The 12014-nt window shown below is 47.9% G+C and overlaps 1 protein-coding gene across 1 annotated transcript in view; it reads right to left on the bottom strand.

The window, feature by feature from the left end:
* The window catches only part of cfap210 (cilia and flagella associated protein 210), a 123906-nt gene extending 113820 nt beyond the window's left edge, over window positions 1-10086 (bottom strand). Inside the window, exon 1 of the mRNA XM_070875698.1 lies at window positions 10008-10086. Coding sequence (XP_070731799.1) covers window positions 10008-10073 — 66 coding nt within the window. The 5' untranslated portion in view covers window positions 10074-10086. The remainder of the gene's footprint in view (window positions 1-10007) is intronic.
* Between the last annotated feature and the right edge of the window lie 1928 nt (window positions 10087-12014).

The following is a 12014-nucleotide window of genomic DNA, read 5'->3' as shown; positions in this document are numbered from 1 at the left end:
TTCGAATACTTCCATGGATTCTTTTACATCCATAGGGAGCAGACAAGGTCTCAGTTTAATGTCTTATTCAAAAGAAGGTACATCCAGCCGTACAGCACTCCCTCAGTACCGCAGTGAAGTATAATTCTAAATTATGTGCTCAAGTTTTGAGTGGGGCTTGAACCCACTACCTATTAACTCAGAGGCAAAAATTCTACCACTAGGCCAAGCCTGACACCTAAGCCATAACTATATTTTCTTAAAGTAATCGCACTTGCCTCAAATGAAGAGCTGCCAAAAAAGGCACATAATATCTGACCATACAATACTCGCCCTCTAAATCACCCTCACAAACCTATCGGCCCACTTTTGACATTGATGCCTGAACCCCACACTCCCAAGGCATGTTCTCCCTGTAAATACAACTCTTGATACCGGAGAACAGGAAATGTTACATTTTCCAACTTGACTGTGAAACTATTAAGGCAGCCTTCAGAGGTCATATCATTGCCTTTTCATCTGAGAAGTGCAGGACATTGCAAGCCCAGAAAGATTTGGAGTGAAAGATAGTGGAACTGGAGATAACAAGTGAGCCCTTCGACCAGCTAGAGGTAAATTAAACAGCCTCCTATCAGCAGATGCTGAAAAACTCTTTTAGCATACCAGTGCTAAATATTGTGAGCACCGTGATAAGGTGCAGAAACTCTTAGCATACACATTGCAAAAACAAGTACAGAACAGATGCATCAATTAGAAAAGTAGAGGCCAAGCCAGATTTTGTCCCCACTGAGATCAGCAGGAAATTTGTAGACTTCTATGCCTCGCTATTGCACCTCGGAGTCCCAGGCCACACTGCAGAGGAAACATCCTACACCTTAGCCCCTCTTCAGTTCAACCAAGAAGAGGCTCAATTACTGGACTCACCAAGCTCGACCAAGGATACCCAAATGGCAATACAAAGCCTCCAAACTGAGAAGACTTCCGGCAGTGACATCTACTCGGCGAAATACTACTCCTCAAACTGACGCTTTCTGCTAAAACTCCTTCATCATGCTGAAGAAATGGGTGACTTTCTAAGGATTTACATGATGACCACAATCATATTAATATATCTCTAGATAGTCATTGACTATAAAATGCTACCTATGCTTCTAGCCACCAGACTGGATGCAATTCCATTGGGCCTAGTCAATGCCAACCAAATGGAATGAATATGGGGATGCTACTCAGGAGATAATACTAGGGGCTGACTCCTCCTCTCATTGGTAAATTACCAGCAGAGCAGGAATACAGTTAAAGGGTAACATCACTTTTTCTGAGAAGAACTGTATCAGTATCTGAAGCAGCGGGTCAACTTTCCTGGAGAAGAGAGAGGTCACTAAGCTGGAATAGCTTCGAGATGGATCTCTGGAGATGTTGCTGGCTGATGATAGGGTCAAAAGAGGCAGACTGCTGGGCACCAAGGGCAGGAAGCCGATCATGGCAGTGCTGACTGCCTGGAGGGAGGTGGCAGCAGCAGTCTGTGCAACCTGCACCAGCCCAAGAAAAGTCACAAAGTGTAGGAAGAGGTTCATTGATTTCACAGTGGTGGCTAAGGCAAGTCAAAGTACTATTGCCAATACACATCCTCCACTCCTCATAGTGCTTTCACTCAAGCACTTTCTTTGCTTGAAACTACTCTAACTCACATTTCTTGCAGTACCCATAAGATGTCAGAACAGACAGGGAAAAAGATGGCACACCCTTAAGGAAGATAAAATGCAACTGTTCGATTTATTGGGTTCCAAACATAGAAACATAGAAAATAGGTGCAGGAGTAGGCCATTCAGCCCTTCAAGCCTGCACTACCATTCAGTAAGATCATGGCTGATCATTCACCTCAGAACCTCTTTCCTGCTTTCTCTCCATACCCCTTGATCCCTTTAGCCGTCAGGGCCACATCTAACTCCCTCTTGAATATATCTAACGAACTGGCATCAACAACTCTCTGCGGTAGAGAATTCCACAGGTTAACAACTCGCTGAGTGAAGAAGTTTCTCCTCATCTCGGTCCTAAATGGCTTACCCCTTATCCTTACACTGTGACCCCTGGTTCTGGACTTGCCATTTGCCTTCTATATCGCCCGCTGTACCTGCATGCCAGCTTTCAATGACTGATGTACCATGACACCCAGGTCTCGTTGCACCTCCCCTTTTCCTAATCTGCCGCCATTCAGATAATATTCTGCCTTCATGTTTTTGCCACCAAAGTGGATAACCTCACATTTATCCACATTATACTGCATCTGCCATGCATTTGCCCACTCACCTAACCTGTCCAAGTCATCCTGCAGCCTCTTAGCATCCTCCTCACAGCTCACACCGCCACCCAGCTAGTGTCATCTGCAAACTTGGAGATATTACACTCAATTCCTTCATCTAAATCATTGATGTATATTGTAAATAGCTGGGGTCCTAGCACTGAGCCCTGCGGCACCCCACTAGTCACTGCCTGCCATTCTGAGAAGGACCCGTTTATCCCTACTCTCTGCTTCCTGTCTGCCAACCAGTTCTCTATCCACGTCAATACATTACCCCCAATAATATGTGCTTTAATTTTGCACACTAATCTCTCGTGTGGGACCTTGTCAAAAGCCTTTTGAAAGTCCAAATACACCACATCCACTGGTTCTCCCTTGTCCACTCTGCTGGTTACATCCTCAAAAAATTCCAGAAGATTTGTCAAGCATGATTTCCCTTTCATAAATCCATGCTGACTTGAATAATGGAGGCATGTGAAAAAGGAACGGCAGTAGTCATGGGGGATTTTAACCTACATGTCGATTGGTCAACTCAAATCGCACGGGGTAGCCTTGAGGAGGAATTAATAAAATGCATACGGGATTGTTTCTTAGAACAGTATGTTACAGAACCGACAAGGGAACAAGCTATCTTAGATCTGGTCCTGTGTAATGAGACAGGAAAAATAAACGATCTCCGAATAAAAGATCCTCTCGGAATGAGTGATCACAGTATGGTTGAATTTGTAATACAGATTGAGGGTGAGGAAGTTGTGTCAGAAACAAGCGTACTATGCTTAAACAAAGGGGACTACAGTGGGATGAGGGCAGAGTTGGCTAAAGTAGACTGGAAACACAGACTAAATGGTGGCACAATTGAGGAACAGTGGAGGACTTTTAAGGAGCTCTTTCATAGTGCGCAACAAAAATATATTCCAGTGAAAAAGAAGGGTGGTAAGAGAAGGGATAACCAGCCATGGATAACCAAGGAAATAAAGGAGAGTATCAAATCAAAGACCAATGCGTATAAGGTGGCCAAGATTAGTGGGAAACTAGAAGATTGGAAAAATTTTAAACAACAGCAAAGAATGACTAAAAAAGCAATAAAGAAAGGAAAGATAGATTACGAAAGTAAACTTGCGCAAAACATAAAAACAGATAGTAAAAGCTTTTACAGATATATAAAACGGAAAAGAGTGACTAAAGTAAATGTTGGTCCCTTCGAAGATGAGAAGGGGGATTTAATAATGGGAAATGTGGAAATGGCTGAGACTTTAAACAATTATTTTACTTCGGTCTTCACAGTGGAAGACACAAAAACCATGCCAAAAATTGCTGGTCACAGGAATGTGGGAAGGGAGGACCTTGAGACTATCACTAGGGGGGTAGTGCTGGACAGGCTAATGGGACTCGAGGTAGACAAGTCCCCTGGTCCTGATGAAATGCATCCCAGGGTATTAAAAGAGATGGCAGAAGTTATAGCAGATGCATTCGTTATAATCTACCAAAATTCTCTGGACTCTGGGGAGGTACCAGCGGATTGGAAAGCAGCTAATGTAACGCCTCTGTTTAAAAAAGGGGGCAGACAAAAAGCAGGTAACTATAGGCCGGTTGTTTAACATCTGTAGTGGGGAAAATGCTTGAAACTATCATTAAGGAAGAAATAGCGGGACATCTAGATAGGAATAGTGCAATCAAGCAGACGCAGCATGGATTCATGAAGGGGAAATCATGTTTAACTAATTTACTGGAATTCTTTGAGGATATAACGAGCATGGTGGATAGAGGTGTACCGATGGATGTGGTGTATTTAGATTTTCAAAAGGCATTCGATAAGGTGCCACACAAAAGGTTACTGCAGAAGATAGAGGTACGCGGAGTCAGAGGAAATGTATTAGCATGGATAGAGAATTGGCTGGCGAACAGAAAGCAGAGAGTTGGGATAAATGGGTCCTTTTCGGGTTGGAAATCGGTGGTTAGTGGTGTGCCACAGGGATCGGTGCTGGGACCACAACTGTTTACAATATACATAGTTGACCTGGAAGAGGGGACAGAGTGTAGTGTAACAAAATTTGCAGATGACACAAAGATTAGTGGGAAAGCGGGTTGTGTAGAGGACACAGAGAGGCTGCAAAGAGATTTAGATAGGTTAAGTGAATGGGCTAAGGTTTGGCAGATGGAATACAATGTCGGAAAGTGTGAGGTCATCCACCTTGGGGGAAAAAACAGTAAAAGGGAATATTATTTGAATGGGGAGAAATTACAACATGCTGCGGTGCAGAGGGACCTAGGGGTCCATGTGCATGAAACTCTTTTGAGTTAACCTGCAAAACATAAAACATGTATCCGTGCCACCCGACCTGGATGACACACACAAGACATTTACAAGGCCCTTTTTTGTTTTTTTCTTGTTTTTTTTTGTATTTTTTTTTTTTGGGCACTAAAATCAAATTTTTCCTTTTTCCAGTGCCCCCTATAAAAGGAGAGGGGGACACTAAAAGCACCGGCAATTAAAACAAATTAAACTTTAAAACGTAAAATCAAATTAAAATTTGGTTGCCGGGCGTGATGATGCACTCCAGTCCCTCCGGTGCCCACCTCTCGCGGAAGGCCGCGAGCGTACCGGTGGACACCGCGTGCTCCATCTCCAAGGACACCCTGGACCGGATGTAAGAGCGGAAGAGAGACAGGCAGTCAGGTTGAACGACCCCCTCGACCGCCCGCTGCCTGGACCGGCTGATGGCACCCTTGGCCGTGCCCAGGAGCAGTCCTACGAGGAGGCCTTCGGACCTACCCGCTCCCCTCCGCACAGGGTGCCCAAAGATCAGGAGAGTGGGACTGAAGTGCAGCCAGAATTTCAGGAGCAGCCCCTTCAAATAATAAAACAGGGGCTGCAACCTTGTGCATTCCATAAAAACATGGAACACGGACTCTTCCAGACCGCAGAAATTGCAGGCGGCCTGGGAGTCCGTGAACCGGCTTAAAAATTTGTTGCACGGCACTGCTCCGTGCACCACCCTCCAGGCCAAGTCCCCGATGAATAGTGGGAGGACCCCTGCGTAGAGTGCCCTCCATCGGGGACCCCCGCCTCCTCCGGACGGCAAGATGGTACGCCATGGCGTGTCCGGACGGCCGGCGAGGATGGCAAAGTTGAGGGTGTGCAGGAGCAGCCCGTACAGGAAACCCCTCCACGCGGAACTGAAAGGCACGGAGGGGATTTCCCCGAGGCGGCTCAAGTTGTGAGGCGCCGGCCCCCGAGGGAGGTTCCGGGGTTTGGCGCCGATGAGGAATTCCGTCCAGACGGGGGTCAGTTCGGACGGGATCTCCCCACGTGCTTGAGCCTCCTCGATGCACCTAACGGAGTCAGGGCCCAGAGCTGTTTTTAGCGACTCGATGGCATCGGCCGCGTGGCGGACGTTGGCAGAGTTTAGGCGCCGCGCCAGCGTGTCTGGCGCCATCCAGCCCGCTCCTCCGCCATCGAGCAGGTCCCTGACCCTGGTCACCTCACCAGCCACAGCCCTCTCTTCCGACCGCCACATGAAACCTCGGCCGTGGTCCATGTGCATGAATCCCAAAAAGTTAGTTTGCAGGTGCAGCAGGTAATCAGGAAGGCGAATGGAATGTTGGCCTTCATTGCGAGAGGGATGGAGTACAAAAGCAGGGATGTGTTGCTGCAACTGTATAGGGTATTGGTAAGGCCGCACCTGGAGTACTGCGTGCAGTTTTGATCACCTTACTTAAGGAAGGATATACTGGCTTTGGAGGGGGTACAGAGACGATTCACTAGGCTGATTCCGGAGATGAGGGGGTTACCTTATGATGATAGATTGAGTAGACTGGGTCTTTACTCGTTGGGAGTTCAGATCTCAAATCTAAAAGACCATTTTGGACCTTTGCCGAAGCCCTTCAGCGATCTCCCCTCAGCCTTGATGACCGATGGCGAAATGCTTGGAAGAACTGCGACATACGGAATGGATTCCTTTTCGAGGACCCCACAGTACAACCTGAAGGATCAAATCTTCCTCGCAAACAATGGACAACCATCCACCTCCTCAGAACTGGTCATGGTCGATGTTGCCACCTTCTCCATAGATGGAAGAAAGAAAGAAAGACTTGGATTTACATAGTGCCTTTCACGACCACCGGACATCTCAAAACACTTTACAGCCAATTAAGTACTTTTGGAGTGTAGTCACTGTTGCAATGTAGGAAACACAGCAGCCAATTTGTGCACAAGCAAGCTCCCACAAGCAACAATGTGATAATGACCATATAATCTTTTTTTGTTATGTTAAGGGATAAATATTGGTACACATTTACTGCTGGCCCATGCCAAGTTCTTACACAACCTTACACCTCGCGTAGCGCCCTGTTTGGGGCGATAACTTTTCAGGGAGTGCAAAAGTATCACCGTGCAAAAAAGTTTTGCTGCTGCCGGGAACTTCCACCTTAGCGCTCCAAGAGGGAAGTGGAGTGCTAAACCACTTCCCTTAGAGCGCTAAAGTGAGCGAGAGGGGCGGTATCGGCAGAGCGCTGAGCACTGTTCAGTGCAGCGATGCCGTCTTTACAGGCTTCTTCCCGCGCTTAAACAAGAACTAATAGATCGTAAGCGCAGAGCACTTCTGAGCCTCAAGCAACAATCCAACTTGGGAGCTGCAAAGCAACATTACAGACGGCTCAAGGCTGAGGTCCAACAAAAAGTTCGGGATCTAAAGAACAGGTGGCGGATGGAGAAAACACAGGAGATACAACAACTGGCCGACAGCCACGACCTGCAAGGATTCTTCATTGCAGTCAAGGCCACCTACGGTCCAATCTCCCACGGCCCCACCCTACTCCTGGCCAAGAACGGGGAAACACTCATCAAGGACACCGAGGCTGTCCAGGACGCTGGAAGGAGCACTTTGAAGATCTGCTCAATCGAGACTCTGCCCTTGACTCGAGTGTTCTCAACTCCATCCCGCAGCATGCGACGCGCCACCACCTCAATGATAACAAAGCTCAAGAATAACAAGGCTAAGGGTGCGGATGGAATTCCTGCTAAGGTGCTAAAGTATGGTGGAGAGGCGCTGTTGGCGCGGATACACGACCTCATCTCTCTCATTTGGAGGGAGGAGAGCATGCCGGGAGATCTCAGAGATGTAGTGATCATTACCATCTTTAAAAAGAGGGACAAGTCTGACTGCGACAACTACAGGGGTATCTCCCTGCTATCAGCCACTGGGAAGGTTGTCGCTAGAGTTCTTCTCAACCGTCTTCTCCCTGTGGCCGAGGAGCTCCTCCCGGAATCACAGTGCGGATTTCGTCCCCTACGGGGCACAACGGATGTGATCTTTGCAGCGCGACAGCTGCAGGAAAAATGCAGGGAGCAGCGCCAGCCCTTATACATGGCCTTTTTCGATCTTACAAAGGCCTTTGACACTGTCAACTGTGAGGGCTTATGGAGCATTCTTCTCCATTTTGGATGCCCCCAAACATTCTTCGCCTGCTCCACGACGACATGCAGGCCATGATCCTTATTAGCGGTTCCATTACAGACCCAATCAGTGTCCGGACCGGGGTCAAACAGGGCTGCGTCCTCGCTTCAACCCTCTTCTCAATCTTCCTCGCTGCCATGCTCCACCTCACAGTCAACAAACTCCCCGCTGGAGTGGAACTAAACTACAGAACCAGTGGGAAGCTGTTTAACCTACGCCACCTCCAGGCTGGGTCCAAGATCACCACAACCTGTCGTTGAGCTGCAGTACGCGAACGACGCCTGCGTCTGCGCACATTCTGAGGCTGAACTCCAGGATATAGTCGATGTATTCACCGAGACATATGAAAGCATGGGTCTTATGCTTAACATCCATAAGACTAAGGTCTTCCAGCATCCTGTTCCCGCCACACAGCACTGCCCCCCGAGTCCTCAAGATTCACGGCGCGGCCCTCGACAACGTGGACCATTTCCCATACCTCGAGAGCCTTTTATCAACAAAGGCAGACATTGATGCGGAGATTCAACATCGCCTCCAGTGCGCCAGTTCAGCTTTTGGCCGCCTGAGGAAAAGAGTGTTCAAAGACCAGGCCCTCAAATCTACCACCAAGCTCATGGTCCACAGGGCTGTAGTAATACCCGCCCTCCTGTATGGATCAGAGGCATGGACGATGTACAGAAGATACCTCAAGTCGCTGGAGATATATCACCAACGATATCTCCACAAGATCCTGCAAATCCCCTGGGAGGACAGGCACACCAACATCAGTGTCCTCGCCCAAGCTAACATCCAAAGCATTGAAGCTCTGACCACACTCGATTAGCTTCGCTGAACAGGCCACATAGTTCACATGCCAGACACGAGGCTCCCTAAGCAATTGCTCTATGTGGAGCTCCTTCCGGCAAACGAGCCAAAGGTGGGCAGCGGAAACATTACAAGAACACCCTCAAAGCCTCCCTGGTGAAGTGTGACATCACCACTGATGCCTGGGAGACCCTGGCCAAAGACCACCCTAGGTGGAGAAAGTGCATCCGGGAGGGCGTTGAGCTCTTCAAATCTCAACGGCGCGAACGTGAAGAGGTCAGGCGCAGGCAGCGGAAGGAACGTGCGGCAAATCAGTCCCACCTCTTCCCCCGACGAATATCTGTCCCACCTGTGACAGGGTCTGTGGCTCTCGCTTTGGACTGTTCAGCCACCAAAGGACTCACTTTAGGAGCGGAAGCAAGTCTTCCTCGATTCCGAGGGACTGCCTATGATGATGATGATGATGGAGTGCTAAACCACTTCTCTTAGAGCGCTAAACATAGAAACATAGAAAATAGGTGCAGGATTAGCCATTCGGCCCTTTGAGCCTGCACCACCATTCAATAAGATCATGGCTGATCATTCCCTCAGTACCCCTTTCCTGCTTTCTCTCCATACCCCTTGATCCCTTAGCCGTAAGGGCCATATCTAACTCCCTCTTGAATATACCCAATGACCTGGCATCAACAACTCTCTGCGGCAGGGAATTCCACAGGTTAACAACTCTCTGAGTGAACAAGTTTCTCCTCATTTCAGTCCTAAATGGCTTACCCCTTATCCTAAGACTGTGTCCCCTGGTTCTGGACTTCCCCATCATCAGGAACATTCTTCCCGCATCTAACCTGCCCAGTCCCGTCAGAATATTATAAGTTTATGAGATCCCCTCTCATCCTTCTAAATTCCAGTTTATAAAGGCCCAGTTGATCCAGCCTCTCCTCATATGTCAGTCCTGCCATCCCGGGAATCAGTCTGGTGAACCTTCGCTGCACTCCCTCAATAGCAAGAACGTCCTTCCTCAGATTAGGAGACCAAAACTGAACACAATATTCCAGGTGAGGCCTCACCAAGGCCCTGTACAACTGCAGTAAGACCTCCCTGCTCATATATTCAAATTCCGTAGCTATGAAGGCCAACATACCATTTGCCTTCTTCACCGCCTGCTGTACCTGCATGCCAACTTTCAATGACTGATGTACCATGATACCCAGGTCTCGATGCACCTCCGGGGTGGTATTGGCAAAGTGCTGAGCAATGTTCAGTGCAGCGCTGCTGTCCTTACAGGCTTCTTCCCTCGCTTAAAGCGAGGGACCAATGATGGGTTGAATAATTCTTCAGGCTGTCTCTGTTGGACCGCGGCATCTGCGCTACATGCACAACAGCTCCAAGCACACGAAGAGAGTGCAGGGCTGAGCAATTGTGGGGGCAAAAGAAATCAAGAGGAATAAGGATTTAAATAAATGTTGCCCTACCTGACCACTGCCTTTTAATATCGCTCCCGAAGTGTACTTTCGCGTGACGTCTCCTGCAGCTGCCATTGTTGACGCCCGGCGATGCTGCAGGGGGTGGGAGCAAATATTACATCCGGGGCAGTAACGGAGCGCTGCGCACCGGATGACATCACAGTCCACAGGGTGCAAGAGAACGAGACGGTAATTGTTAGCGCCAGTGCAAAACTGCCAGAGAAGTTCACGGTGATTTCGCCGCGCCCGGTCGGTAACCTCTTAGTGCCCCGTTACCGCCCCCGACAGGCACTATCGGGAGTTGCAAACCAGGCCAATTCAAACTGCCTTATGTTCTTCCAACTTGAAACTTGTCTGTTTGCACAATAGGATGGTACCTCACTACAAGGGAACAAATACAAACGGGAGGATGGCTCAAAATTAAAATCCCTTGACTGTCTTGGAGGAGCCTACCTTGGACAATCTTGTTTATAAGAGCATTGTGAAGCTACAAATCTCCCCAAAAATGGGGCGTAGGCAATAAATTTAAAATTGTGCAGACTTCCTTCAAATGGTGTCCATTCCCATTCGTGTAAACATTTTTAGAGGGATCTGGAAACATGTTGAATGTTTACATTAAAAATGGTGTATTCTGGTTCATATATTTATTCATATATTTATTTAGATATTTTAATTAGCAAAAAAAAAGGAACAATTAGGTTTATTTGTATTCAACACACCAACTGGACCACCACTTCCCCAAAGACTACCTCAACAGTTACTCTCTCCCTGTTCACAGGGGGACTTCTGTCCCCCTAACCATCTCTCCCCTCACCCATTTATAGGGATATTCTCCCCCTCCAACCCCCACGCCCCTCCAGTTCACATTGGTATTCTTCACCCTAATTTCACAGCAGCATTCTCCTCCCTTTTAACAACATCAACAACAACTTTAACACAGTAATGCATCCCAAGGCGCTTCACAGGAACAAATAAAATTTGACACCAAGTCACATAAGGAGATATTAGGGTAGATGACCAAAAGCTTGATCAAAGAGGTAGGTTTTAAGGAGCATCTTAAAGGAGGAAAGAGAGACGGAGAGGTTTAGGGAGGGAATTCCAGAGTTTAGGACCTAAGCAGCTGAAGGCATAGATGCCAATGGTTCAACGATTAAAATCGGGGATGCTCAAGTGGCCAGAATTGGCGAAGTGCCAATATCTCGGAGCGTTATAGGGCTAGAAGAGTTTACAGAGATAGGGAGGAGTAAGGCCAAGGAGAGTTTTGAAAACCAGGATGAGAATTTTGAAATCGACGCATTGCTTAACTGGGAGCCAATGTAGGTCAGCGAGCACAGGGTGAACGGGATTTGGTGCAAGTTAGGACATGGGCAGCAGAGTTTTGGATGACCTCAAGTTTATGGAGGGTAGAACTAGGAAGGCTGGCCAGGAGTGCATTGCAATAGTCAAGTCTAGAGATAGCAAAGGCATGAATAAGAGTTTCAGCAGCAGATAAGTTGAGGCAAGGACGGAGACATGCAATGTTGGGATGTGGAAATAGGCAGTCTTAGGGCACGGATATGTAGTCGGAAGCTCATCTCGGGGTCAAATATAACACCAAGGATGAAAACAGTCTGATTCAGCCTCAGACAGTTGCTAGAGAGAGGGCTGAAGTCAGTGGCAAAGGAACGGAATTTGTGGCGGGGACCGAAGCCAATGGCTTCAGTCTTCCTAACATTTAGTTGGAGGAAATTTCTACTCATCCAGATGTCAGACAAGCAATCTGACAGTTTGGAGACAGTGGAGGGAACAAGAGAGGTGGAAGTGAAGTAGAGCTGGGCATTGTCAGCATACATGTGGAAAATGATGCTGTGTTGTCGGATGATGTCGCTGAGGGGCAGCACGTAGATGAGAAATAGGAGAGGGCCAAGGATAAATCCTTGGGGGACACCAGAGGTAACGTGTGGAATTGGGAAGAGAAGCCATTGCAAGTTATTCTCTAGCTATGACTATCGAGATAAGAATGGAACTAGGCAAGTA

The sequence above is a fragment of the Pristiophorus japonicus genome, chromosome 3 (assembly GCF_044704955.1).
Source record: "Pristiophorus japonicus isolate sPriJap1 chromosome 3, sPriJap1.hap1, whole genome shotgun sequence".
NCBI lineage: Eukaryota > Metazoa > Chordata > Chondrichthyes > Pristiophoridae > Pristiophorus > Pristiophorus japonicus.
Note: the sequence above shows the minus strand (reverse complement) of the source record. Positions and strands in the feature narration are given on the sequence as shown.